The 27,485-nt window shown below is 61.6% G+C and overlaps 1 protein-coding gene across 4 annotated transcripts in view; it reads right to left on the bottom strand.

The window, feature by feature from the left end:
* MAD1L1 (mitotic arrest deficient 1 like 1) overlaps window positions 1-27,485 on the bottom strand; it is a 317,349-nt gene that overhangs the window by 182,137 nt on the left and 107,727 nt on the right. For 3 of the 4 annotated variants that reach the window (XM_049638985.1, XM_049638986.1, XM_049638987.1), the window contains one exon: window positions 12,068-12,212. In XM_049638985.1, the coding sequence (XP_049494942.1) occupies window positions 12,068-12,212 (145 nt within the window). Of the gene's footprint in view, window positions 1-12,067; window positions 12,213-17,868; window positions 17,965-27,485 lie in introns of those variants that run through there. The other variant, XM_049638988.1, reaches the window with a different exon arrangement.

Below are 27,485 nucleotides of genomic sequence, written 5' to 3'. Positions count from 1 at the left end.
CTGCTTACTCAAACCCTGCCTTTTGACGAGATCCCACCTGATCTGTACGTGCGCCCCCGAGGAGGCAGTGCAGAGCCACCAGGATTGCTTAACCTCTCTGGTCTGGGGGGCGCTCACCTCTACCGCGGAGGAGGCGGGGGTGATGAGGCGCACACTCCACACGCTGCCGGGCCACGTGGCGTGCCCTCCACAGCTACGCGAGTCCTGCCTGGAGGGGCAGGCTGCGCACCGGGACAGAGACAAAGGGGACGGCACAGAAGGCCAGGGTGCCCCGGAAAGGGCGGGCCTGGTCAAGCCTCCTCATCTGCAGTCAGAGGGACCGAGGGCACCGGTCCGGTTCAGCCTGGCACACCTTGGCGAGGCCTCCCACACCACGTGCCCGGTCAACGGGCCCCAGGACACCATCGAGGGCACGTGTGTGTATGAGCCACCCTGACGGTGCAGGTCCCGGGGTAGGGCGGTGCGGACGGTGCTGTGGCGTAGAGGCCCTTCCTCCTCAGAAACGCCAGAACCGTGAGAACAGACCGCACCCAGAGGCACGGACCGCCTACCCCAAGCGGGCGCGTCCCCGCCCACCTCCACGGCCACCTGATGGTGTCAAACCCACTGTCAAGAGGAAGGCCCCTTGGCACCTCCGCGTGGAGCGCTCACCACCGTGCGGAACAGAGCGTGCGGGGGGCCGGCTCTGGGTGGGGGCAGGCGCACGGCAGGATGGGCAACCAGAGCCCAAACTGGGCCTCGGGGGCACTGCACCCTCACGACCCGCACCACCGGTGCCAGCACCCCGCACGGGGCGAGGGGAGCACGAGAAGGCACTCTGGGCGCTTAGAAGGACTGTTTCTCGGAAGACAGGACAGGCACTGGGCGTGTTAAGTATTTCCTTCCACGCTGAGACCCGGAACGTGCAGCATTAAAAGGAAGGCATACAAGAGAAATCCCTTAATAAGATTAGGAGACTCGAGGGCTCGGAAGGAGGACGCAGGAAGAAAATGAGGACAGGGCGCGAAAGCAGCCAAGGTTTAAGGTCTTTCCCAGGAGAAATGGACGCGATCCGCTTTCACGGAGACTGAAGGCCATGATGTCGAGCTGCCAGCCACCCACCCGAGCCCAGGCCCCCCAGAGGGAGGAGCCTGTGGCCACGGACAGGGCAGCTGCTGCGGCAAAGGGACCCCGCCGTTACACCCAGGGACGTGGGGAGGTGCCCCCATCAGCATCTGCTCCCTGCCCGGGGCTCCCCTCCCCCCAGGGCTCTTCCCCACACTGCACTCCTCCCAGCCCAGGGCTCATCCTCACCCGGGGCGCCTCCCCCAGAAGCAGTCCTCCCCGCTCAGGGCTCCTCCTCCTCCTCCTCTCATGGCCCTAGTTCCGGATGGTGCCACCTCAGGTCACACGCACGGTCACCCGGGAAAGGCAGACAGGTGCCCTGAGTGCCACTTTCAGGCTCCCGGGAGGTTTATTACCCAATTACGCTCAGAGGTGAAATGAAAACAGAAGCCTGAGGTGACCTGACCGATGAGGGAGGCCTGAGGGCAGAGGTCATCAGCAGGGTCCGGGGAGGAGCCAGGCCCGACGCGCTTGGCTCCAGCCTCCAGTGGCCCGTGACCCCGTCGGGAACACGGCAACACCCCCACCTCGTAGAGCTTCTACAAAAGAGGAGAAAAACAAAAAACACCGTGTGTGAAAAGCTTCACAAGAAGGCACGGCTTCCTCCAGCACGGCTGGTGGCGAAAGCGTTCAAAGCGAAACGCTTACCGCGCGATCCAGACACGCAAGTCGACGTTGCGCATCCACACAAAACTCCCACACAAGCGTTTACTGCAGCGTCCTTCAAAACCGCCAAGGCCTGGGCGCACCAGCTCGTCCTCGCCAAGTGAGCGCACAGGTAGGCTACGTCGCGCCCAGACAACGGAGCGGGAGCCTGCGCTAGGAAGAAACGAGCCATCCGGCCGTGAGCAGACACGGCGGAACCCTGAAAACATACTGCCAGAGCAGCCCGTCTGGAAAGGCTCCACGCTGCACGACTCCGACCGTGTGATGTTCTGGAAAACGCACAGCTACAGACACGGGGGCACATCGGCGGCCGCCCGGGCTCTGGGGGGGGGGGGGGGAGGGTGGGCACGCGGGGCACAGGGATGTGAGGGCGGTGACAGCGTTCTGTGAGGTGACACCGCCATGCTGCACGCACGACAGCACGCATCTGTCAAACGACAGGACACACGAGGCTGAGAGCCGGCACTAACGTAGGCTGTGGAGCCAATTAATCATAACGTCGCCGTCACGGTTCATCGGTTGTGACACACGGACCCGACTGATGCAAGGTGTTAGTAGCAGGACAGCCATCACTGAGACAGAGGAAGAGGATCAGGGGAGGTCTGTACTCTCCGTTCTTGCTCTTATAAACATAAATGGCTCGAAAAAATAGAGTCTGTTAATTGAAAAACAATTCGAATACATCACACGTTATATGATTCCATTTACTTAATATCGCTGAAATGCCAAAAACAGCAGAGACAGAAAACAGAGTAGGGGGTGATGGGTGGGTGTGGTTCTGGGGGCAGCAGGCAGAAGGTCCTTGCGGCGGGGGCACTTTGGCGAAACTGCACATGGGCTCACATGACACAGAGCCCCCTACACACACGCGTTCGCGCGCACACACACACACACACCACAAACACCAAGCGCCTGGTTTTAATACTGTGCTGTAATCACGGGATAGGTTTTCACGGCAGAAGCTGGGGGAAAGATATGTGGGGCCTGTCCACCACCTTCACGACTTCCTGCGGATCCGTAGTTGTTAAACAAAACTCAAAGCCACCGACCAAGCCCTGGCACGGGAGGTTCACCCGGGCGCTCCTTCCCTAGCTGCCTGCAGCGCTCAGCAAACCCCCCGCAGCGTTCCAGGCTCCCACTGGTCTGCTCTGTGCCCTAGAGGGAGGCGCCCTCGGGTTGCGAGCAAGAGGCTGTGCAGCGGCCCCGGCCCACAAGCGCCCGGCGCAGAGCCTGGTGCGCGGGACTCGCTCCACCGCAACCTGTGGGACGAGAGGGCCGAGGAGAGGTGAGCGAGCCTGGGATCTTCCGATCCCTTTCCAGCTTCCCATCTGCCTGCGCTGTGCTCCGAGCGCAGGAAACCTTGCCTGAAGGTCAGCTTGTGCACATCCAGAGAGAACGTGAGAAGATGCTTGAACGGAACGCAATAAAAATAACCCACGTCGAAACTGATGTAGTAGGCATTTTTGATAAAAACTCTTAGAAAAGAACGGCAAAGGGGGTGCCTGGCTGGCTTCTGTCAGCGGAGCGTGCAACTCTTGATCTCAGGGCTGTGAGTTCGAGCCCAACGTTGAGTGTAGAGATTGTTTAAAAAAAAAAAATCTTGAAGAAAAGAAACGAAACAACACATAGCAGGGGATTCCATTAACGCAATGAAGATACGTATCTACGAGAAACAAACAGCATGTGTCATTCTCGGCGGTGAATTACTAAAGCTTCCGGAGATCTGCATGAGTCAGGGACATCACCACTGTCACTTCCGCGTGACAGCCGACTGGCGGCCACGTCAAGAAGACAGGGAAAGGACAAACAAGGAAAGGCACGAGGACCCGAGAGGAAGAGGCGTGCCGGGGTTACGCACCGACACGAGGCTCGTCTCTGCCCACGTAGCGAGGTCGGCAGGACTGCTGCGCACACGGTCAGTGCGTGTGCAGACACCAGTAACACACACGAGATTCTCAGAGACACCGTCAACACTGCACCCAAAATAGAAAATATGCAGGGAAATGCCTAATAGTATGCATCTACGATGTTCTCATTCAGAAGACAAAGTTCAGGTGTCATTTCTTCCCAAACTGATTTACAAATTCCCTGAATCCTTATCATGTGCCAGCAGAGTTTTCCACATAAATTAGCACTCTGATTCCGAAATGCGTAAGGACAAGCAAAGGACCAAAATTAGCCAAAATCTTAAAGAACAACAACAATTTCGAAGGTTCACTACCAGGTATTAACACATCATAAATGGACACAGGGTGGTGTTGGCGAAAAGACAGAAAGGGCCCACGGAACAGAGAACCCAGAGGCTGGACTCCCCATGCCCAGTGCCTGGTGGCTGGTTATGGCCACATGACACCACACAGGGTAAGGGACATCTCTCAGTAAATGCTCCTGGGCCAACTGCATATTCAACAGAGAAAAAATAATCTTTAAAAAAAAATTTAATGTTCTTATTTATTTTTGAGACAGAGAGAGACAGAGCATGAATGGGGGAGGGTCAGAGAGAGGGAGACACAGAATCAGAAACAGGCTCCAGGCTCTGAGCCGTCAGCACAGAGCCCGACGCGGGGCTCGAACTCACGGACTGAGAGATCGTGACCTGAGCCGAAGTCGGATGCTTAACCGACTGAGCCACCCGGGCAGTCCGAGAAAATAATCTTTTAAAAAATTTTAAGTGAGGCATAACCGACACGTAGCATTAGTTTCAGGCGGGCAACGTAACGACTCAGCGTTTGTATATGCCACCAGACGACCACGAGCGTAAGTCCAGTTAACATCTGGGGAAAAATGATCCTGACACGTGCAGGCCAAGTTAGGTCACCCGTAAAAGGTGAGGCCATAAAGCAGTTAGAAGAGCACAGTTAACTATCCCCATGACTCTGGTAGCAAAGATCACGGTCATTAAGCTCACCAAGGCTCTGAAAGCGTCAGCAGAACGGTAACGAAATCAGTCCGCTGGACTGCGCTAACATTAAAAGCTGCTACTCGTCAACAGACACAATTCAGAGAAGCAGCAAAGCCGCAGACCGGGAGATGCTGCGGCCGCGTCTCCGACAAGCGGTTCGTGTTCAGAATAAGGAGAGAACTCGTACAACTTCAGGAGCAAAGGGCAATCAGCCCCTAAACCCTGCATGGGGAGGGCCAGCTCCCACGCGTTCTGCCCCCCCCCCCCCCCCCCCGCCCCGAGCACGACTGAGGCCAGAGTCTCAAGAGTCTCAAGGGTATGGGGCAGACCCAGGTTCTGGGCCACGCACGGGGTCGGGTGTCCACAGAACGGCCTGCAGTCCTGCTGACACTGTACGTGGGCATCCTCAGCCAGCCAGCACTCCACACCCCTGCATGCCCGACACAGATGGGGCCACCACTCCCCGCCCCCAGGATGTCTACCCCACCGAGACCACCACCCAGGAGGACCACCACCCCACTCAGGGACCTTTCAAAGGCGGGACATCATCACTACCTACCACGGACTCTGACTCCCCCTGTAAGTAAGGCCCAGTGACCTGTGCCCTCCTCTCGAAGACCACTGCACTCTGGAATCTGGGGTCAGGGAACGGTTAGGATGTAGAAAAGAGTTAAGCTTCTGTTTTCATTTGGTTTTTTAATTTCTCGCTAAAAACCTACCTTTAACTGCTCGGCTTCTATAAATAACAAGATTCTATAACCATATTGTGGAATATTAGGGGCCCACTGGAAATAGCTCATCTCAAATAGGAAAATGGTTTGTGTTCACCCACTTCTGGAAGGCAATTTTCAATCGCTTAAAATAGTCGTGGTATTTTACCAAGGTGATTACACTCTTAGCTATCAGTAACAATTAAACCCTTAGACGAGAGCCGCTTAATAAGGTCTCAAAATAAAACCGCGCACTCCAAGCACTGCGTACCGAAATGTCAAACACACAAGCAGGGCCCTCGGTGGACACGGGAGCCCAGAGCCCACGCTGCGGCCCCGCCGCGCGGCAGGCGCACCACACACACCGCTCTGTCCCGGGGGACGGCAAAGGACAGGGAAAGGCCAGCAACCAAAACACCCCGGAGGTGCCCTGACGAGGAAGCATCTGAACAGGAGCCGCCGGGCTAGCGTCTGACACGCTGCGGAGCCCAGGTCACTCGAAGGTGAAGGTGGACGTGCACCGGGCACCGAGCAGGGAGCGGCAGGCTGGCCGCACCCCTGCACAGTCGGGCCTGATGAACAGCCTCATCACCCCGCTGGCTGGCGAGCCGGGTCCCCGTGAGCCGGGCCCGGGGCTGTGCAGGAGATTGGTATCGACCCGTCGGGAGCGTGCCTTCGAGCGACAGTCAGTATAAGCCATCAGTCAGCGCGAGGCAATCAATACCCACTCTCGCCCTAACTCAGCAAGGCCGGTGAGCGCAGCGGGTCAGGGCGAAGACCGAATTAGGCCAGGAAGTGCCACTGGCTTCCAACCTGCTGAGACAGGAAGAATGGAAATTTCCTGCCTCGGGACCCGAGCGGTGACCTTGCACGACAGAAAATGCCCGAGAAGAGAGCTGGGTGCTTCCTACTCACAAAGGCGGGGCGCGGTCTGAGCACGGAGGGGGTCACACCTCCCGGCACCGTCATGAGGCACCTGTGTGGACGGGGACTCCCCCGGGGATTCTAACGGGGGGCAGGGGAACCACGCGTGTCAGTGAGAACCCCAGTGATCTCGGCAAACAGAGAGGGTGTGGTGCTCGCTCAGCAGGACGCCTACGGAAACGGGGGTACAGGGCATGGCCGCTGTGCCCGGCAACAGGGAGTCTCCGAAGCGCTCCGTTTTCTCCTGTCGACAGGCAGCGGGCCGACCGTCCCAGGGGACTCACTCGCTGTGAACGCAGGACGCACCGGCCCCCGCAAGGGACTGCTCCCCTGAGCCGCCCCACCGCCCCCTCCAACACACAGAAGTAAGAGTACTTTGCAAACCCACAGGACGTTCGTGTGAGTGACGCCGGCTTCTCTCGGGCTCCGGCGGCTGGGGTGCCCCTTCCGGGTGGCACAGCCCTCCGGCCCACCCCGGCCCGCCGCGCAGGCCCACTCCCCGCATCGGGCAGTCTGCCGGCCTGGCAGGCGCCTGAACCTCCGAGTCTTGGCGTCTACAGCACCTCCCGCCCTTGACCGCACGCGTGGCAGGCCAGGCCAGGCCAGGAGGTTTCTGCAGATGGAATTACGTCCGGGACCCTAAAACTACGGGACCACGCCGCCCATGCCGGCCAAGCCACGTGAGCTCGGAGAAGCAGGGAACTTCGCCAGCGCAGCCGGGAAAGGAAGCCGCCGAGACGTGAACCGTGACGGGACATCAGCGGCCTGTTGCTGGAGGGACCGCAGGGAGAGCGTGAGCAAGAACTCGAGCCGGCGCCAGCGGTGAGGACAGCTGGCACGGAACAGGACCCGTGGTCCTACAACCACGCAACCGAGTTCCACGACAAGCCCAGCGAGCCGGGCATAAACTCTCCCGGTGGCTGGCAAGGGTGAGGCCGGTACCTGCCTCGGGCTGGTGGGGTCTGGGGCCCAGGGCGCGGCTGGGCCTGCCCACAACTGCCAGATGACACACTCGTGCCAGTCCCACTGCCACGGCTATGGTACCACCACAGCAGCCATGGAAACCTGGTGAACAGGGGCTCCTCATAAGGAAGAACTTGGCTCGCCTGGCGACGCCACGGTCCCCCGCCTGCAGACCGAGTGGGAGCCCCAGCCACCACCTCCGGCCCAGCGAGGAGCAGCCCATCCCTGGAGACACAGGCCCGGGGGTCGGGGACTCCCAGGGGGCCACGCTGCAGGGTCCACGAGCGCCCTGCTGGGCACCCGCCCCGAGAGATGAACACTCAGGTCCGCACGAAACCTGTGGGCCATCACTTCGAGCAGCTGTATCTGTGACAGCAAAACCTGGAAACTACGAAACGCCCTGAGCGGTGCAGAGTCCCGCTCGACAACAAAGAAGGACCACCTGCTGACCCAAGCGCGACCCAGGTGGACGAGGGCCACACGCCGAGGGGAAAAGCCAGTCTCAAAGGGCCACGCGCCGTATGATTCCACGCTGACCACGTTCTTGAAAACAGATGAGCAGCTGCCATGCCAGGGTGCGGGAGGGGAGGGTGTGACCGCGCCTGCAGGGGAGGCCGTCTGGCACCCTGAGGGCGGGGGTGCCCACGCGGATCTACACACGCGTGCACCAGGATCAGAGCGTGGCACGAAAATTACATGTCACGTCATCACCGGGGAAACCGTGACGGGTTAAGGGACCCTCCTGTGCTATCCTCGCAACTCCCAGTGATCAACGATTACTGAGCAAAAACAAAAAGCTGAAGATACAAAGTCATCACCCGGGGCTAACACACTGGGTGAGGTGTCGTGGGGGGTGGGGGGTGGGAGTCGGGGGTCAGGGCGGCAGGAGAGGGGCTGGGATGACCCGCGTGCTGTGGGCTGGAGGCGGGCACGTCCATGGGAACACGCGTCTGGCTCATGAGAGCTCGGGGAAGAAACACGGGGAAACATTCACAGACGCGTGTGCACACGTGAGTTGGGACACACGCTTCCTGGCCCTGCGAGCTTGGAGGGCCACGGAGAAGCAGCGCACTCACGCGGCTCGCGGATCCTGACGCCGTTCTCCAGGGAAGGGGATGGGGTCCTGCCACCCTGGCTGGCACCGGGGTGGGTGGGACACGCCTGGATGAGCCCAGGGCACCTGGCGGCCCCCGACAGCAGGGAAGTTGGGGGGGTACACCCCCACACTGACAACTGAAAGAGCTCCCGGCGGCCAACGGGACAAATTCAAGCAGCGCGGCGGTAAAACCCAAACCTACAACACATCCCCGGGAGCCCGCCTGATACGCGTGTCTGAATTAATGGATAAACAGAAAGCAGAGTCGAACCTCACGCAGAAGAGTCCAGAATGGAGCTACTGCGCCCTCTAGGAGGGGCGTGGCCCCCAGCCCCCAGGTGTGGCGTGCACCGTGGAGGGAGAGACCCGGCTGACCCGGCACAGCCAGGTAAGCAAGGCCAGCGTCCACACGGGGAAGTCAGGCTACGGCCGGGGCCCTTCCCTGCAGGGCTGCCCCGTGCCCCGGGGGCCTGGGAGGAAAGCCTCGGACACACCCCCGTCCAGCACCTGCCACGGCAAGCCCGCGCCGCACTCCTGGCAGTGGACTCATCCACGCAAGGAGTCCGAGAACTGTCACGGCCCGAGGAGAGGTGACGACTCACCGTGGGGGGGTCCAAGGCAGAGAAAGGGCTGAGGGGCAATGAAGCAAACAGGAGGACGGCACAGACTTCAGTCAACGGCCCTGGTCAGGCCTGGTCCCTGAGCAGTGACGACCGTCCCGAGACCATCTTGGTCTAAATCACAGACTATTCCAGAAAATAAGTTTTATTAAAAATAAAAACACAAACGGTTTGAAATCAAGTAAGACGCCATCAGCAAGCCCCACGGGAACAGCAGTCACCCACCCAGCTGGACACGAAACGGGACGGAAGCCGTGAGAGCTCGCCACGACACTGGCCAGACAGCCCCGAAGACGGAGCTCCACGTGCCCCCTGCACACACAGCGGCAGCCATAGGCTCCCCGCTAAGACCGCTGGACGAGCCACAACACCCTGTGGCCAAGGCGCCACGGGAGCCTGGGGTAAGAAGGGGGTGTCCCCAGGGGAGGGTTGGAGAAGGTGCCTTCCGGACCGACGGGGAACAGAGACGCAGCCCGTGCGCACATCCAGGCGGGACACTGTGCCCCAGCTGTGGTTCTGAGCGGTGCACGTGCGGGACGGGCAGGCGGCAGACAAGGCGCTCCAGGCCATGTCCCACGGCTCAGGCCACCGGCGGCCCGCCGTTCACGAGGCCCTGGAGGAGGACGGAATGAGCCACACGCACCCACCACCGGCAAAGCTCCACCAGGGTGACCGCCGACCTGCCCAACCAGCCTTACCCCGGACGCCCTCCACGAACCCTCGCGAAGCCTCCTTTCCTAAGAGGGCCGCACACTCCACTGCCCACGTGCGACAGCGCTCTCACGCGGCCTCACACGCAGGGCACCCCTGGTCCAGGATGGGGGGCTGCTTTCCCACGGCACGGGGTGACCCGGGGCCCCCCACAAAGAGGGGACGCTCTGCACCCGTGGCTCATGTTTTCTCTTTAGAACTCGTATCCCGTCTGGAGGTCCGTCCCTCGTGCCCCCCCACCCCCATTTCGTCCACATCCAGCCTGTCTCTGGCAGCCACCAACCTGCTCCCCGTGTCCGAAGATTCGCTGTGTCGTGTCGCTCGGCGGTGTCCTCCAGGCCCGCCCGTGGTGTCACACACGGGCGGGGTTTCCTTCTCTCCCGTGGCTCAACGATAACCTGTCGGGCACCTACCCGGCGCCTCCTTCCCCTGCCCAGCACTGACGGGCACCGGGGCCGCGTGGCCATGAGCGATGCTGCGTCAGGGGGGTGCAGACGTCCGCGCCACGCACCGGATTCCCTTCCTCTGGGTGGGTGCCGGGCGGGGGCGTGCTGGAGGGTGCGGCGGGCCCGGGTGGACGTGCCTTGGGAACTTCCACTCCATCTCCTCCCTGTGACTCTCGTGAGAGCTGTCCCCGCGGAGCCCGTCTGGCGGGCACCCGGGGCCGCTTCGGTGCACGGCACCGCTGCTCGTCCCGGGGATGGGAAAATGGGACGCAGAGGGACCGAGCGCCTTCTCCAAGGTCACAGGTGACGGTCCCCTGCCCGTCACCCTGGGAAAGCCCGTGCTTCCCACGTCACGGACCGCAGCCCATCCTGGCCTCTCGCTCACAGCAAGTCGGGCGCAGACAGCCCACGCAGCCCTGACGTGCCGAGGCAGCTGTGCCGTGGACGTGCCCTCCCGGCGGCTGTGCCTCCTGCCCCAGCTCCCTCGGCCCGCACTCCTGCCCATCCCCCCGTCTTCCACGGAGCCAAATTCTGCGAGTGCCCCTCTCAAACCGAGCCCTCGGGCCGCGGCTCAGCGGCGGCTTCTGCTCCCACGAAAATCCCATCACGGTTGGCATGTGCGCGCGTGTCCCTCTGCCCGTCCGGCTAGACTACAGACACTAGAAGGGCCGTGACCCAGAACCTGTGCAGGTGACCTGGTGGCACGCAGTACGTGCTGAGGAAGGGAGGGAGGGGGTGGGGGCACGAGAAGGCGGCTCCAAACCCCTGCCCGTAACCGTCCACGAGCACCGAGGCCACGGGACCGCGTCCTCGTCTCTGGCAGAGGCAGCCCAGGCTGCGGGGGTGGCCGCCTGCAGAGCCAGGATGACAGGGGTGGCACCCGGGGCCTGTGTGCAGAGCTCGGCTGAGCCTGACCTGGGAAGCCCTGGACCCAGGGCCCTGAGGGATGCCAAGGCTCTCGAGGGACACCACGGCACGGCAAGGAACGTGCTGGAGAAGCCACAAATTGGCGGGCGCTTAGCAGCTGAAATACGACTTGTCCCCTAGAACCTTCATAACCAGGTGGCCCCAGAGCCAAAGAGCCTCGGTTTTCATTAGAAACAATCTGGGCCATCGTGGCCTGACACTGGCCCACGCGGCCCACACGAGGCCGGGTTGGGCTCAGGTGGGAGGGGTTTTTGGCCAGCAAGCCGGACACCCCGTCCGTGCCTGGAGGGCGTGTGGGGACAGATGCAGGTTCTCTCCTCCCTGTCTTCTGAAACTTCAGCACTCACAGCAGCATTTAAATGACGCCGTCCCACAGAAAACCCTGATCCGCGCTCCAGCAGACTCCGTCCAGCCAGCATGGGAAGCTCTGCAGGCACAGGACGGTCAGAGAGCCCGCCCCACACACGAGGCCCGGTGCATCTCGGCCCCGGTGAGAGTTCTCACCCCAAACCACGGGCCACAGACCCACCGGGATCTGGTCACCGAAGGAGGGGAAGGCTGCGCTCGCCCGTGGCCCGGGGAAGGGGTCGTGACCCCGGGTCAGCGTGCGGCCCCGGCCGCCCCGCCCCTCACCGGGAGCGCTAGGTCACCGGACAGCCGTCCAGAAGGGGACCCACACCTGGGCCCTCCAAGTCCCAGAGGGACCTCCGGGGTCTGGAGGAGTCTTTGTCATGATTCAAGAACCCCGCGAGCATCGCGGGACGGAGGCACAGCCTGAGGAAGTCCCGGCTCCGCAGGGAGGCGGACATCTTCTGAGGGGACCCCAGGCAGCCGCACACGAGCCCGACGGACCGAGGAGCCGGACGCTCCTCACCGCGGTTAAAACCGCCCTCGGGCTGGCGGCGATCTCGGGAAGCCTGGACGTGGTGGGGAAAGGCTGGCGGCCGCCGGCCAGGGGAGCAGAGGCTGGGACGGCGGGCCCCCGCCCGGCCCCGTACCTTCGTCAACAGCAGGACCCGCTTCTGGAGTCTCCGGGCCAGGGCCTCCTGTGTCTCCCGCCTCTTCCTCTCCTCCAGCAGCTGGCCGCTGGCCTGGCGGACCTCCTCCTGGAGCTGCTGCCGGACCTTCTCTAGCCCACGGGCGCTGCGGGGAAAGGAGACAGGGCAGAGCATTGAGGCCTGGCCCGCAGGATGGTGCCCCCGCCACGGCCCCCCGGGACCAGGACGAGCCCGTCACGTAGGTCCCAAAATACAGCCGCACGTGCAACCGGCACACTGCCATTTCCTTACTTGTGAATAGCTACTTAGAGCTTTTCAGGAGTTTCTGGATTTCAAAGAGACACCCAGGGTGATCCCAGAACACGGCAGGCAGCGGGGGGAGGGGGGAACTCAACCCCACACACAATGGGAAAAATTGTCAGCAGCGCAGCGCTCCGGGGAGACGGCACTTCTGAATGAGCTAAATTACCGGCAAGCACTTCCATCCGGATCACAGCAGCCAGATGTGCCGCGGGTGTGGGGGAGCCCCCGCCACCCGGAGGTGGGGCCCGCTCCCCCAGCGCTGCCCCGCCGGACGCCAGCGGGGCTCCGACAACGGCCGGGGTGCCCCGCAGCGGCTCCCCCTCCCCCCCCCCACAGGCCAGACCCCCGGCACGCGGACCTTGCCCGTGGGTCCCACCGGAGCCCCATGCAAGTCGTCCCTTCAGGGGGCAGATGACAGCAGGGGGGCCCAGGTCAGGGCTCCGGGCTCCTGATCACCCACAGGCTAACACCCCACTCCCCGGCCCAGCCCCGAAGCGCCTTCAGAGCCCGGCCTTTGCCCCAAAACGCGCTCGGCCCCTCAGTCCTGCCCGGGGCCGCCCTCTGCTCCTGACCTGTTCCTAAACAGCAAACGGCAGCCGGCACCCAGCGCTCGTGGACAACCCCTGACTCCCGAGACCACGCAGCCTCGCGATTCTGCACGCGGGGTGGCCGTCCCCGCGGCCTGACGGAGGGGACGATGACCAGGGGAGGGGCCGCGAGGGGAGGCGTCCCCGGACCCCGCAGGGCCGGGAGGCGCCTCTTCCGAAGGAAATGCAGAAACACGGTGTCTTCAGGATGTGATGAGAGCTGACGCACGTGGCGCTCACACAGGCGGCATGGTGGGCCGGGCCACGCCGGGGAGGGCGCCCGGGGGCTCACGTCACACCTGGCCTCCCACCGCATCCTTTCCGCTTTGACCCCACGACCTGAAGGAAACCTCACTTCCCGGGGACGGCGGTGGACGCTGTCTTCGGAGGCGGCGTGCGCCAAGCCCACTTCCCTCCCGCACGAGCGTGCGGTTTCTGCTCTCATCTGGTAGTTCAGTCTGAGCGTGCGCATGAGTCACAGAGGGAGCGGGTAGGAGGCTGGGCCGGCCCAGCGCGGGAACCCCCGTCAGTAGCTCAAGGGTTCAAGGGAACAGTGACCGGCTGCACCTGACTCCTCTTGGTGCTCCGCAAAGACGTGAAATAAGACAAAAGACAGGTAAAAACAGTCATTTGAAACCGGCCCGTTAAGAGGCTATTTTCAGTTCTGATTCAACTTGACGCTGTGCATAGGCCAAGTTAATAATCGAGGACTGAGATCAACTCCAGATCCGCGGGACCCAGGTGGGAGCTCACGAGTGCCTTGAATCAGCGTTCCGACCGGCAGTGTCCCCTCGCTCATACACGCAAGGCCAAGCCACCGTCCAGCCAAGCTCAGGGATAAGGAGCCACGGACAAGCCGCCCCGAGCACAGGCTTGGTGGGGACGGCCTTGGGGGAGTCTGAGAAGCCCCGGGTCCCCCCATGTAGGAGCATGATGCCCACACATCCATGAGGGGGTCAAACCAGAAAGTTCCCCGCCAGGAGGCAAGCCGAGGCACAGGACGCCCACGTCTTAGTCTGCTGGCTGCCAGCTCCGCGTGCTTAAATCCCCCGCGTGCTTAAATCACGAGAGGGCTTCAGCCCCCAGTACCTGGTGGGGCCCACTACCCAGTCCTGGATGTCACAGACACAGCGCATCGGCTGAGAGGCAATGGGAAGGCAACGGGGCCCAGGCTGGCAGTCAGAAAGGGAACCTGCCTCAGGGGCACCTGGGGGGGCTCAGTCGGTTAGGCGTCCGGCTTTGGCTCAGGTCATGATCTCACGGTTCATGGATTTGAGCCCTGAGTCGGGCTCTGTGCTGACAGTGTGGAGTCTGCTTCGGATCCTCTGTCCCCCCGCCTCTCTCTGTCCCTCCCCAGCTCGCACTATCTCAAAAATAAATAAATAAATACACATAGAAAAAAAGAAAGAAAGAGAGAAAGAGAGAAAGAGAGAAAGAAAGAAAGAAAGAAAAAAAGAGAAAGAAAGGAAGAAAGAAAGAAAAAACAAAGAGAACCTGCCTGTCCCAATGGTGAAATGCCTTCCAGGGAACCGGGATGTTCCGGAAGGAACAGGGCAGAGGACACATGGCCTTGCAGAGTCAGCACTGGGCGAGCAGCTGAGCGTATCCCCAGCCCTTGCCCTTGGCCAAGGGACTCCCTCCATACTCAGGGCTGCTGGCCCTGCGGGCTTCGTCCGCGCTCAAGCGTTTCGGAGACGGAACTACAAGTCACACTCATCTTCAGGGCATCACAGGGGGCGCGCTCCACAGAGGCTTGTCCAGGACCATCGGCAGCCCGGAGGCACCCGGCCGTTCTCAAACGCAGGGACCAGCACGAGCCCGACCTCGCGGGGCCGTGCGCCGATGGGGCACAGAAACCATGTGGCTCATGTCAACCGAGAGAATGTGGCATGAAAGGTCGTTGTCGCTGCCTGTCACGCTGGAGCTGAGATGAGAAGAGAGAGCCCTGATGTCACGGAGCAGCCGCCGCGGGAAGCAGCGAGGGAAAAGGCGGGTGCTATCCAACCTACCAGGTCAGACGTGTGCGGGGTACTGCTGGAGCGCCCCACCCCCGCAAAGGAGAGCGTGGGGCAAAGGGGCGGGAGTCCACGCACACAACTCAGTCACCGCAACAGGCATGTGACGGTCAGGGAGCCAACACCCAGGTGTGCCACTGCCTCGCACGCAGGGCAGGGTTCGGGGGCCGAGGGCACGGCTCTGGGAGATGGGAAGTGCAGACCCCCCTCCCCATGTAGGCGTCCATTTAGCAGGAAAGAAGGAGGGGAGGGGAGGGGAGGGGAGGGGAGGGGAGGGGAGGGGAGGGGAGAGGAGAAGGGAGGACAGGACGGGTTGGGGACAAGGAGTCAGGACGGACACACTTCTGCATATAAACTCCACAGAGACAGAGCAACGGTGAGCCGCACACTCAAGGGGCCAGCCCCGGGGCGGGGATCCTGGCCTCGCAGGACAGAGGGCGAGGGATAGCGAGGCCCTCAGGCACCAAGAAGGGCCGGCCTCCCAGAGGAGCGCGCTTTCCTGACGTTTCCACAAATCCTGGCCAAAGTTCCCCAAGTGAGTTGTTCAAGTCAGCGGCCAGCAGACTGCCCCGCCCCGCCCCCACAAGCAGAAAGGCAGAGAGGGACCCCACGTGCGCAACGAGCCCGCGGCCCCGACGCGAGACACTAGTGCCCGACGGCTGACCCTTCTCGTCGGGCTGTCCTCTCCGGTCCACCTCAGCCTTTCTTGGGAAGCAAAGGAGAATACTCATAAAACATTAAACCACTACCTTCCAAGCTGAAGTTGAACTCTGGGGTCAGTGGCATTTCCGCGAGCCTCTGGGGGTTCAAAATGAAGTGCTTAGTGCTTGAAGGAGAAGTCGGCATGCCTATCGATCAATGCCTTCCCGAGCGGGCGTCTGCCGAGGGAGACGAGGTCTCAGCTTCTGAGAACCGTCTCTGTGTTGCGGCCCCTCCCGTCACCCTCACCTGAGGACGCCTACTTTCAAGGAACAGAGGACCCGGCTCACTCTGAAGCGGCAGGAGACGTTTTAATGACCTTCTCGGAGACGACCTCGGATGCCGGCTCCGGCCCCACACGACCCCTGCAGCCGCGCCTCCGCGGCCGGTGCTCTCCCGGCCACGCGCCTCTGGGAAGGACCCGGACAGGGTGGTGCTGTCCATCCAGGAGGGACGACCATTCCCCATGCAGCGTCGCGCCCGTCGTGGGCCCAGGAACACGGGAGGGCGCAAACACGCCGACGGCCGTCGCCAGACCCGAGCGCAAAACAAACCTTTAACCAGCACACTTGGACCAGCGTTCACAGGCAGGCGCGTGATTACGTGCCCGAGAACACGCAGCGCAGCGCGAGCTAGCCTGTTGGGGGTGAACTAGGACGGCAGGCGCACGCCGGTCTCTAGCAAGTACGCTCTTGTGCAAAGCTAAGAAAACGTTAACAAGATTTTATTCACGATTTTGCAAAATCTCTAAAGCATCCTCTTCCTTCGAGCTCCAAGGAGTGCAGATCAAACCACTAACACATATGCTCTCTAAGCTTCTCCGGTTTACAGATCGTAAATTCGGGCCCCGTGCACCCCACGGGGCCACAGCTCGGGCCAAACCGCCATCCAGCAAGTGAGCCCGTTTTCTGTCTGGGGCATTCGGGCACCCATGCCGAGCCAGGATGGACGGGCACACGCAGGCCTGGCCCCAGAGTGCACAGGGCCTGGCGGGGGCTGCAGACACACCAGGGGGAGGCGGCCAAGGTCTTGGTTCCACCGAGGCTCAGCAGGGAATGCTGAGAGGCCGAACATTCTAGAAGCTGGCTCATCCAGCAGAAGACAGGGACGGGCTGTGGAAAGGAGCACCGCACACGTTCACGAATGCCCCCGCAGAACCGCCCCGCGGGAGAGCGCCCCAAGCCCTGTGCACCCTTGGTGCAGCCGTGCCTGTGGGGACCTGGCAGGGGGCCGCGCGGCAGCTCGGGAGGGCAACGATGAACTCACAGAGGTGCACGGGTACCGGCTGCAGAAACTCTCCCAGAGGCAACCGTGGGCCACGGGCCTGGAAGCCAGCACAGAGCACCGCCCACTGCCGGCCCCAGCGCACTCGCCGGGCGGGACGCTAACAGGGGCTTCCGAGAGAGACGCAGAGACGTGGCCCCGGAGTCCCCCGGCTGGAGAGATGCAGTAAGCCCGGTGTGACCCCATTCGGTGTCTGACTGGTCAGGAGCTCCAAGCCTGACCTCCCGTTTCCCCACAGATAAGAAGGAAGCCACTGATCTCTGCCCTGCCTCACGGGCCACAGGGAATCTAATGAGACACATGTGTGAAGTGCAAAGCAAGTGTGAGCTCCCCTGCCGTGTCCCTGCCTTCACAGGGGCGGGGGCACTGGGGCACACCTGCCCCCCGCGTCCAGCTGGGGCGGAGAAGCAAGGGTGCGGCCTTGCAGGTGCCTGGGAGACCTCCTCCGCAGACCCCTGGCTGAGACGCACACCATGTTACCCCACGTGGGACGAGAGGCAAGAGCAGAGGAGGTGGCAGCCAGGGTCTCCCCAGAAGTGGGAACTCCGGGACCCGTCTCCTGAGCGGACAGGCTACCCGGCATGCCACGGGCCCAGCACGCACGCCTGGTCTTTGCCGGACCTCGAGAATCAGAGACGGAAGGGTGCTGCCACAGTCGGGCCCCTGCGCCCCTGGTGAGTGGGCAGGGGTCGCACAGCTGGGGCGTGGCGAGCCAGCCGGGCTCCTACTCAGACCCGGAGCCCCGTCTGCACGTGGGCGCTGGCCCACCACGCGGCCGTGGCCAGCCCTGACCGGCACAGCAAGGGCAGGACTTGGGGACAGAAATGCAACCACAGGCCCCAGCGGTCGTGCCACGTGCAGGGGAGAAGGCAGGGAGCAGACGACAGAGTCTGCCGGTCCTGCTGAGACTCACCGAGGGGGCTGCCTCGGCGAGGCGGCAGTGAGCCTCCGCCTGGCGCGCCTCAATGCCCGGGCCGGGCACGCACGCGGCCGGCTGTGTGTGCCATCAAATTCCTATCCTAAGTGTCTGCAAGCGTCATACACGTTTCTCTGAAAAATAAAAAGAAACCAAACAGCAGAAAGTAAAACCAGAGAACAAACAAAGCAAAGGCCATAATGGACCCGCTCAGAGGAGCCACGGACCAGCAGGCCAGGGTCTGCAGGCCAGCCTCCAGCCCTTCCCAGGGCGCCGCTCGCACGAGCCTGCCGCTCCTGGCGTCTCGTCCAGTCGGAGTCCCCAACGGAGCGAGCTTCCGTGCATCCCACGTGGAGGCCACGCCAGGAACACTCGACTGACCCGGAGACGCGAGAAGGAAAATTGCCCTTGCGGTTTCAGTTCGATCCCAACCACAGTGAGCGAGGTGATGTAGCCCATCAGCTGCCGACGTGTAAACGCACAGGAAGGGCTGCCCCCAGTTCACGGGGGCGGGGAGGCCAAGCGAGGCGAGCTCCGCGTCCCTCAGGGCCAGGGTGCCAGGCACACGGCGGAACGAGCTCACCACCCACCCCGGTGCCCCGCACCCTGGAGCTCCAGCTGGCAAGGCCATAGGCCCGAGGAGAACGATGGGGGACAGATAATTAGAGCAAGCCCACGGTCGGGCAGCACGGGGCTGCATCCCAAGTGCCACAGAGACGCCTGGCTCTGGCCTCTCCGGCCTGGGGAAGGCTTCCACATGTGTGAGGTCACCCCGGCCCCAGCGTCCCCGAGGACGAGGGCCCATGCACAGTGCCAGAGACGCAGGAGTCCCACAGTGAGCAGGCCGGGGGGCCGGGCCTCGTCCCTGCTCCTACCCCCGTGCTCAACTACCATCCACACCTGCCTCTGGAAGATCAGGCTTTGTCACAACACAGCCACACCTGCTCACCCACGTGGTGTCTGTGGCCCAAACGGGCAGAGGGAGCCGTTCACGGACCGTCTGGCCCCCTGCAGACACCGGTGGCCACTCACTGCCCTGGATTTATGGTTTGGAAAGCAAGAGGCTGTAGGTGAGCAGCGATGAAGGCCGCCCCCGAGGCGCTCCCCACCAGCGCAGCTGCTGGCCCAGCTGGCCCCAAGCTCCGTGCGTGCTGCGCTCCTTCCTGCAGAGGCGACACCCGGGGCATCCCCTCACTCATCACTGGGCACCTGCTCACTCGCTTCCACACCTTCCTGTAAGACCCCCAAACTCCTCCGAAAAGTACCCGGGCGGCTCCAGTCCAAAGCCATGGCCACCGTGCCCCGCCGTGTGACGGCGACCGCTCCGGATGTGTCCAGGGCAGCTCTGACGTCGGGCTATGTGGGCAACGAGGTCCCACCTTCCCAGGGGCTCTGTGTGCCCCCGCCTCCCCGGGGACTGACGCTGGGGAAGGCAGGAAGCCTGGCGGGGGAGAGTGCGGCCACCCTGGGAGGGGCTCCCGCCGGCCTCCTCTGGGTCTGTGGGGGCCGGAGGCCAAGAGAAGCCCAGCCGAGGCGGGACGGGAGGCGGCGGACGAGCCGGCAGACTCTCGCCCACCTCCCTCCCCGGTGTCGGCCAGCGGCCCCCCGGCAGCTCCGAAACCGAGGCGCCCGATGAGCCGGCGATCGATAGCCACGCGCCCAGGAGCGGAGCGGCCGCCTTCCAGCTGCCCGGCAGTGCCTGATTAATAAAGCCCATCCTGCCCGTTTGCTTTCCCATCGATTTTGCTGTCCTCGACCCAAAGCACAAGTCAATACCCGGGGGGGGGGGGCCCGGGGGGGGGGGGGGGGGGGGGCCGCTGTCTCCCCACTGGGCAGGAGCTCCCCCGTCAAGGATGAAGGGCCCGGGGGCCGCACGCGGGCACCCCGGTGACACCCAGGTGCCCGAGACCGACAAGCTCTCTGAGGGCCGGCGCCCCACTAATAAACATCTCCGCATTTCCCGTGCCAAACAACAGAAACGAGAGGAGAAAACGAGCTTTTACAACATCATTACTTTCTCTTCTACGATTTCTTCGCGGAGCCAAGACAGGGAAGCATCTGCCCGGCTGTCTCCGTGTCAACACAGCAGCTCACTTGTTAATCTACCTCCTCCCCACCCCAGGCTCCAGGGCCCGGGGAGCTGACACTTGAGAAATGCCAGCTCTAAGCAGTTTATTTCCTCCTGAACTTTAACAACTAAGACAGAGATGACCTTTAGAAGGAAGGGCCAGTGCCTGTCGGACCCGTGGGAGCACGGCCCCGCCCCACCGCGGGAGGGGTGCTGGGCGGGGCGGAAGGGCCCCCAGGGCAGGCCGGCGTGGGGTCCCCAGGCGCGCCCGGACGACCACCCGCATCGTGGCTCTGGAGCGTGCCAGAGCAGGACTGGGGGCCACGGAAGCCCGTCCTCGTTGGGGTCTTCAGACAGGAACCCACTCGCCGACACACAGGCCTTTCCAAACTTCCGGGTGGTCGCTGTGGGTCACCCTGCAGCCGGCCCGCCCCAGGCGGGTCTGAAGGAACGGTGCCGGCGAGGGCGGCGGGGTAACGGGGCAGTGTGCTGGGCACTCAGCAGTAATCCCGACACCGGACGAGACGACTTGAGAGCGCAAGTCTGGAAGTGTCTGGACAGAGCGTAGAAAAATAAAGGCCCGCTGCGATTACAAACACTTTTTGTTTTCTCAAATTCCAGCAGAACAGGAGCCAGGCTGACCATGAGGACAGACAGTCACCGCAGTTCTGGGTGTGACACATGGCCACACTGCCACACCCGGGGCGGGGGGGGGGGGGGGGGGGGGCGGTTCGCCCACAACACCCAGAGGGCAGGGGCGACACCCGGGGAGCCCAGTAGAGAGGCCAGTCTCCAGGGCCACAGCGAGGGGCGCCCAGGGGTGGGGATGCTGCTGCTCACTCCTGCCGCGCAGGGGGCAGTTCACCTCACACCCCCACACCAGGCCACCGAGAGCGCCATCAGGGCAGGAAGGAAGGAGCTGGCAAACAGGGACCAAGGGCGTGACCTCGAGAAGGGGACCTGCCTGACGTGGCCCCGAGGTCCCGGCACGTGGTCTTGTCTCCCCCCGCACAGAGCCCACACCAGAAGCCCAAACGCCCTGGCCAATGACCGGCCACACGCAGGGGGTCCCCACCCACCTCACTTGCACAGAAGGGGACCGTCTTCCCAGCAAGCCTCACTCGCTTTCTCAGGCATTAACATTACAAAACCATCTGTTGAATAACTGACTCGCTTCTCATTGGGATAAAATTCACCGTTTTAACCACGTTAAACTGAACAATTCAGTGGGTTTCAGTATATTCACGACAGGGCCCAAACAGAACACGAATTCGAAAAGACTCTTCACCCCAAACAGAAGTCCCACCCCCCACAGCACCCACTAATCTCCTACGTATGTGAGGATTCACCGGGTGTGGACGGTCTGCGTTCGGGGACCCCGACACGGCGGGGCCGTCTCTGCCTCTCCTGTCTCCACGTGAGCACCACGTGTCCGAAGTCTGTCCCCGTCCGTACCAGGTGCGACCGCGCCTCACCCCCGAGCGATGCCGCACCGCCGGCTTACCTGTGCTGTCTGTCTTCGGCCCACTCCCCGGCTTCCGTGAGCAGTAATGCTTAGCGTCTCCAATCCCCTGGGCACACACCTAGGGCGGCCACGCTGGACGGACAGGACGCCACTTTCACCCCTCCGAGGACTCGTGCGACCGAGTCCCGCCACACCGCGGCGTCTCGCTATGCCATCTGTGCGGGCTCGGTTTCCCCACAGCCTCCACCAACGCTTGTTAGCGTTCGTTATTATTACTACTTTTTTACGTTAATACCACAAGGACCCTGTGTGCAACGGTACATGACCGGTTTACTGTTACGAATGCTATACCGTCGTCTTCCTCGCCATCCCGGCGGGGGGAAGCGGGGCCTCACTGCCGTTTCAGTGCTCTTCACGAGACTGCTAGACGTTTGTACGAATGTCTACGTAAGTCCTTCGCCATTTGTTTTTGCGGCAAAATATACACGACATAAAATTTTAACCGTTTCTAAGTGAACAGCTCGGGGCACCGAGCACATTCATGCTACTGTGCAGCCGTTCTCACCATGTGTTTCCAGAAGGTTCTGTCTCTCCACACTGAGACTCTGTCCCCATTACACACGGACCCCTGGCCCCACCGTGCCCAAGGGTTTGATGACGTGACCCCCGGGACCTCATGCTAATGGAATCACACGGTGTCTGCTCCTTCTGGTCTGGCTCATCTCACAGAGCATCCACCCCGTAGCCTATACCAGAATTCCCTTCCTTTTCAAGGCTGAATGATATTCCCCAAGTCCAGACGCAGCCCTTTATTTTAGTCCATCTACCTGCTGAAGGACGCGTGGGCCGCTTCCTGCCTCCACCTGCCCTGAACGCTGCTGCTCTGTTCCAGGCACACCGTCTTCCACGTCGCCCGCACCACATTTTACCCACAGTTCCGGCCCCCGTACCTCCTTCGCCAACCCCTGCTGTTGACCGCCGCTGTCCTCGCCTCCATTCCCCTAGAGATTAGCGATGCACCTTCCCACGTCCCTTTGTGTCGTCTCTGCAGGAATGTCTATTCAGGCCCCTGTCTGTTTTCAAGCTCAGTTGCTCGTCTTTTGGGTGTTGAGCTGTGAGAATTCCTGATGCCTCCCGGGTGCCAGATCCTCACCAAATACATGATTTGCAAATATCTGCTCCCATTCTGTGTGCTGACTTTTCACTTCCTTAACAGCATCCTTTGATGCATTTACATTGTTAGTTTCAACAAAGCACTGTGTGCTTCTGGCATCTTCTTTAAGAAGCCCCTCCGGAGTTCAAGGTCACAAAGACTTAGGACAGTAATGCTTCTTCCAAGGGTTTATGGTTTCGGCTCCTGCATTCACAGCCGTGATCCGCCAGAACTGCCATCTGTGTGCGCGTGAAGCTTGAGCCCCGTGAGATGAGTCACGGAGGGATCCTTCCCCTTGTATGTTTGGGAACGCTTTGAGAAAGATCGGTGTGAGTTCCCTCTTGAAACGTAAGGCAGAATTCACCCGTGAGGCCGTGTGGTTCCAGGACTTTCTCTGCTGGAAGCACTCTGGCTGCTGACTACGTCTATTTGTAGTCTCCACTCCTTTTCCGTCAGTTCTGGCACTTTCTGATCCTCTAGGACCTTGTCCGTTTCATCGAGTTTGAATAATGTGCTGGCGGACGACAGATTCCTCACCGCATTCTCTCGTGGTCCCTTCCGGCTCCGTGAAGCCTGTAACGATGTCCCCAACCCTCTCTCTCCTGGTTTTCCTGAGACTTCACGCATGTGTGCTCCGTTGGTCCAGCTCAAAGTTTGTCCATTTTATTCTTCTTTTCAAATAAATAACTTTTTGTTGTTTTCTTCGGTTCTCTATTTATTTCATCCGTAACTTTATCACGTCCTTCCTTCTGCGGGCTATGGATTTTCTCCCTCGGAGCACTGTTCATGCTGCCTCCTGGCCGCGCCCTACACCAGGCGTGTGCCCAGTTAACCACATGGCTGCTCTCATTTCCCGTGTCTCTCCTTCCACTCACGGGTATCAATGTGTCGTTTGCTGTCCACCCGTTTGTGACTTTTCTAAATTCCCCTGTCAATGACTTCTAATATCCATTCCACTGCGGTAGGAGAACATACTCTGTGAGACTCTGACCCTCTTAAATGAGACGCACTTGGTGACGTAACTTGTGATCCGCCCCACAGACACCGGTGAGGAGCGTCAGAGATGCCTCCGTGCCTCAATTTCCCGACCTACCAACAGGGCAGCGACCCCCACCTCGAGCCTCTTACACAAATCTGAGGAGAGGAAGCATTCGAGGGGAGTCTCGGTGGCAGCGGTGGGCACTCAGATAAGCCCACAAGGCACCAGTAAGGAGTCTGTCCTCACACGCATGTGGCTCGTCACTGAGAGATACTCCCCAGACTGATGCCAGGGTGACACCGTGATCTGCCAGAGAAGTCGGACAGAACCTCACTGGCGGGGGCGCGAAAGACGCAGGAGCCCAGGCAGGAGCCCGCGCTCGTGTGCTCATGTGCCCACGGACAGAGGGCAGGGCTCCCGCGCTTCTGGGACCACAGTGCGGGTGCCATCCTCGCTCGCCCCGTGTCCCACAGACCCTGACCGGGGGGCCCGTGGGGAAGGCTCCCTCCCGAGGAGCCCCCCGCTCCTGCATACACACCACCGGTGCCTTTCAGATGAGAGGGGCTCAGCAAGCCCAAGGGCTCGGGCGCCCAGCGAGCGGAGGAAGCAGGCCGGCAACAAAGAGAAGTGCTTTCCTTTACACAATTCCTTCACAGGAAATGGATCTCAAAGTGGCCATCTGCCTACTAGATTAGCATCCCAAAGCTACACCAGCACACAAGGAGGAGCGGCTGAGCCGAACTTCTTGAGGTAGAAAGGTCCCATTCACATGATAATAGCGGGAAGTGCTCAAGAAGCAGTTTGGGGAAGAAGCGCCCCGCCACGGCAGCGCACGCACGGCAGGGGCCAGGCCACAGGGCAAGGACTGTGGGTGCCCGACCGCACCCACCCCTCTCGGGCCCTCATCCGGTGCCCGCCCAGGCCAGTCCCTGAGGACAGAAGGTGGGGGCACCCTCGCCCGGTGACCACCTGCCCGGGGGGGACGGGGAAGTGACCTGCCGCAGCCTCGCATCCAGGGCCTCTCCCTTCCCCGTGGGCCCTACAGCTCTCCCCTCAGAGCCGTGTCCCAGGAAGGACTCCGACCAGCCCGGCCCCAGCCCAGCCCCGGCCCGGCGGAGCGAGACCCGGCGCCCACGTCTCCACGGCACCTCGGCAGGCCATGCGGCGGTCCCCCCCTCTACCCTCGCCAGCCGGGGAGCTGCGGGGAGGGCGAGGCCGTGCGAGGCCCCCAACGCCTCGGAGGCGGCCTGCAGGTCATTCTGAAGGAATGAAGGGCAGACGTGGAGGCCAGGGCACTCTGGGGCTGGGAGATGGAGGTGGGGCGGGGGGGGGGGGGGGGGTGCCACGCGCCCGCCCCGCGTCCGCCCGCACAGGCCCAGGAAGCGCCAGGGCCAACCCAGCTGCAGAGGAGCTGCCAGGCCCAGAGCCCTCAGCACCGCGGTGTGGAACAGCCCGGAAAGGAGGAACAGCACCTGGAGCACCACGCTGGAGGCAAAGGGTGGCGTCGGCTCTCTGGGGCCCGGTGAGCGCTCCTCCGCCTCGTGCGCGTGCCCGGGGGAGCCAGCGCCTCCGTCGTGTCCAGTTCGCCGCAGGTGCACCACCCCGGATCCATTGGGAACGGCCCCAGGAGAAGGGAGTGGCCCCGGGGGGCGCCCTCCACTCGGCTTCCCGGTCCTGCCACGCCGGCAGGTGCCACGACAGCACCTGCCCCTGTTGCCCTCAGCGGCAGACGGACGGCCTGGCAGGGTGGGCAGACCAGAGGCAAAGGCGCGTCCCTACGTAACGGCCCCACGTGACGGGCCCCACGTGACGGCGCCTTCGTGACGGCCTCCAAGGAAAAGAAGTAAAGGAGCCTGCACCTCTCAAGCCTGCCCACCACCACGGGGAGACACGGGGCCGCCGTGGTCCCCGGGCAGAGGCCGGCAGCTCTCGGGCCAGGGCCGCCCTGGGTCGCTCGCATGGGGACCAGGGGGTGCCGGGCACCAAGTGGCCGAGAGACACAGAGGGAGGGGAGGAGGGCTCCACCGTAGTTCGGCAGAGCCTCCAAGGACGGGCTGGGCGGGCAGAGGTGGGGAAGACGGGGGAGGAGTGCAGCACGGGCCCGAGAACGCCGTGCCTGTCAGGACGGAGCCAGATAGCTAAGCTGTGTCCTTGGTACAAACACACAACTGCCAGGAAGGGGTTATTCTGTTCAGAAGTGAGCCTGTATTTTCAAGCCACTACGGTGAAGAGCAAGGTGACCGCGACGGTGAGGACAGCGGCGACTGTCGGTGCCAGTGCCGCACCGGCTGATGCGTACCCGAGGGCTCCCGCGGGCTCCCGGCGGTCCCGGCAGGGAGGCGCCAGCAGCTGCCCCACGGGAAAATAAAGACAACGGGCCTGGGAAGGCTAAGACTCGGACTCCGAATGGAGCGGAACCAAGACGGGCAATCAGGCGTGTCTGCGCCGATGCCCCCCTGTCTCCCAGGCACGGTTCTGAGCGGGGAGTGGGGTTCCCGGGTCACGGGTTGGCTAGGACTGTCACGGTGTTGTACCGGATGGGAGAGGTTAGATGACGTAACAAAAGAAAAGACCCCAATTAAAGCAACAAAAAAAGATGAAAGGAACAGTACAAAATCCATTTGAAGATACTCTTGTTTTTATATTTTATTTTACTTATTTTAAGAGAGAGGGCACGAGCAGGCAAGGAGCAGAGAGAGGGAGAGACAGAGAGAATCCCAAGCAGGCTCCACACTGTCAGTGTGGAGCCTGATGTGCAGCTTGAACTCACGACCCCTGAGATCATGACCTGAGCGGAAATCAATGGCCAGATACTCAACTGACTGAGCCACCCAGGCGCCCCCGTTCAGAGATAACTAACTTTAGGAGCGCCTGGGTGGCTCAGCCAGTTAAGCATTTGCCTTAGGCTCAGGTCATGATCTCAAGGCTCAGAGCCCCGTGTCGGGCTCTGTGTGACAGCTCAGAGCCTGGAGCCTGCTTCAGATTCTGTGTCTCCCTCTGTGTGCTGCTCCCTCTCCCCTCCCTGTGCTCTGTCTCTGTCTCTCTCTCTCAAAAATAAACATTTAAAAAAATTAAAAAAAAAAAAAACAAAGATAACCTTAAACATTAAGGAATTCTAAAGAAAACAAACCAACAGGCATGGTCTAGGACACAACATCGAAGAGTCACCATCGTTAAGAGACCGACTTCCCTGAATCAGCCCATATTTAAGGCAATACCAATTAAAACTCCATTTATGTGAAATGAGACAAACCAAACTTGAAGTTCAAGGGAAGAAATGAATAAGGGACCGCCCACCCGGCATGCAGACGCCTCACGCGGCCACAGAAACTACAGCCAGGCCGCGCCACCCTCGTCAAAACAAGGACACGGGACTGAAAAGTCCGAACGGAGAGACCAGGATTGAGGAGAGGCTGGTTGTCCGCAGTTGTTCGGACAACTGGGAAGGGCTCTGGAGCGCGGTGCTCTGACCACAGGGCGGCCTCGAGGGTCAGAGGTTGCAGACGTAGGACAGAACCATGGAAGGAGACTGTGGAGGAAAAAAGAATGTCCTTTCCACATTCGTTCAAACACAAAAACAGAAGCACTGAAAGAAAAGGCTGATGAACTCAACTAGGTAACAATTAAAAATTAATGTCTGCAGAAAATTTTCATAAGCAAATAGAGGGAAAATGTCAAACTGGGAAACCATATTTCCAGACAAAGGGCTGATTTTCTCAAGCTATTAAAAGCTCCTCTAAAAATTAATTTTTAAAAAGACAGAAACACGGATAAAGGTTGTAAGCAAATAGGGAGAAAAGTACGTAAGTCACATCTACGCGGAGGGCGCTTCACGCAGGAAGGCGGATCGGCCGGCAAGCATGTGAGACGGTGCCCGTTGTCAGGAAGGCGCACGCGAGCACCGGGGGGCGGGGGGGGGGGGGGGGGGGGGGGGGGGGGGGGGCGGGGG

The sequence above is a fragment of the Panthera uncia genome, chromosome E3 (assembly GCF_023721935.1).
Source record: "Panthera uncia isolate 11264 chromosome E3, Puncia_PCG_1.0, whole genome shotgun sequence".
NCBI lineage: Eukaryota > Metazoa > Chordata > Mammalia > Carnivora > Felidae > Panthera > Panthera uncia.
This window is presented reverse-complemented; position numbering and strand designations above follow the sequence as displayed.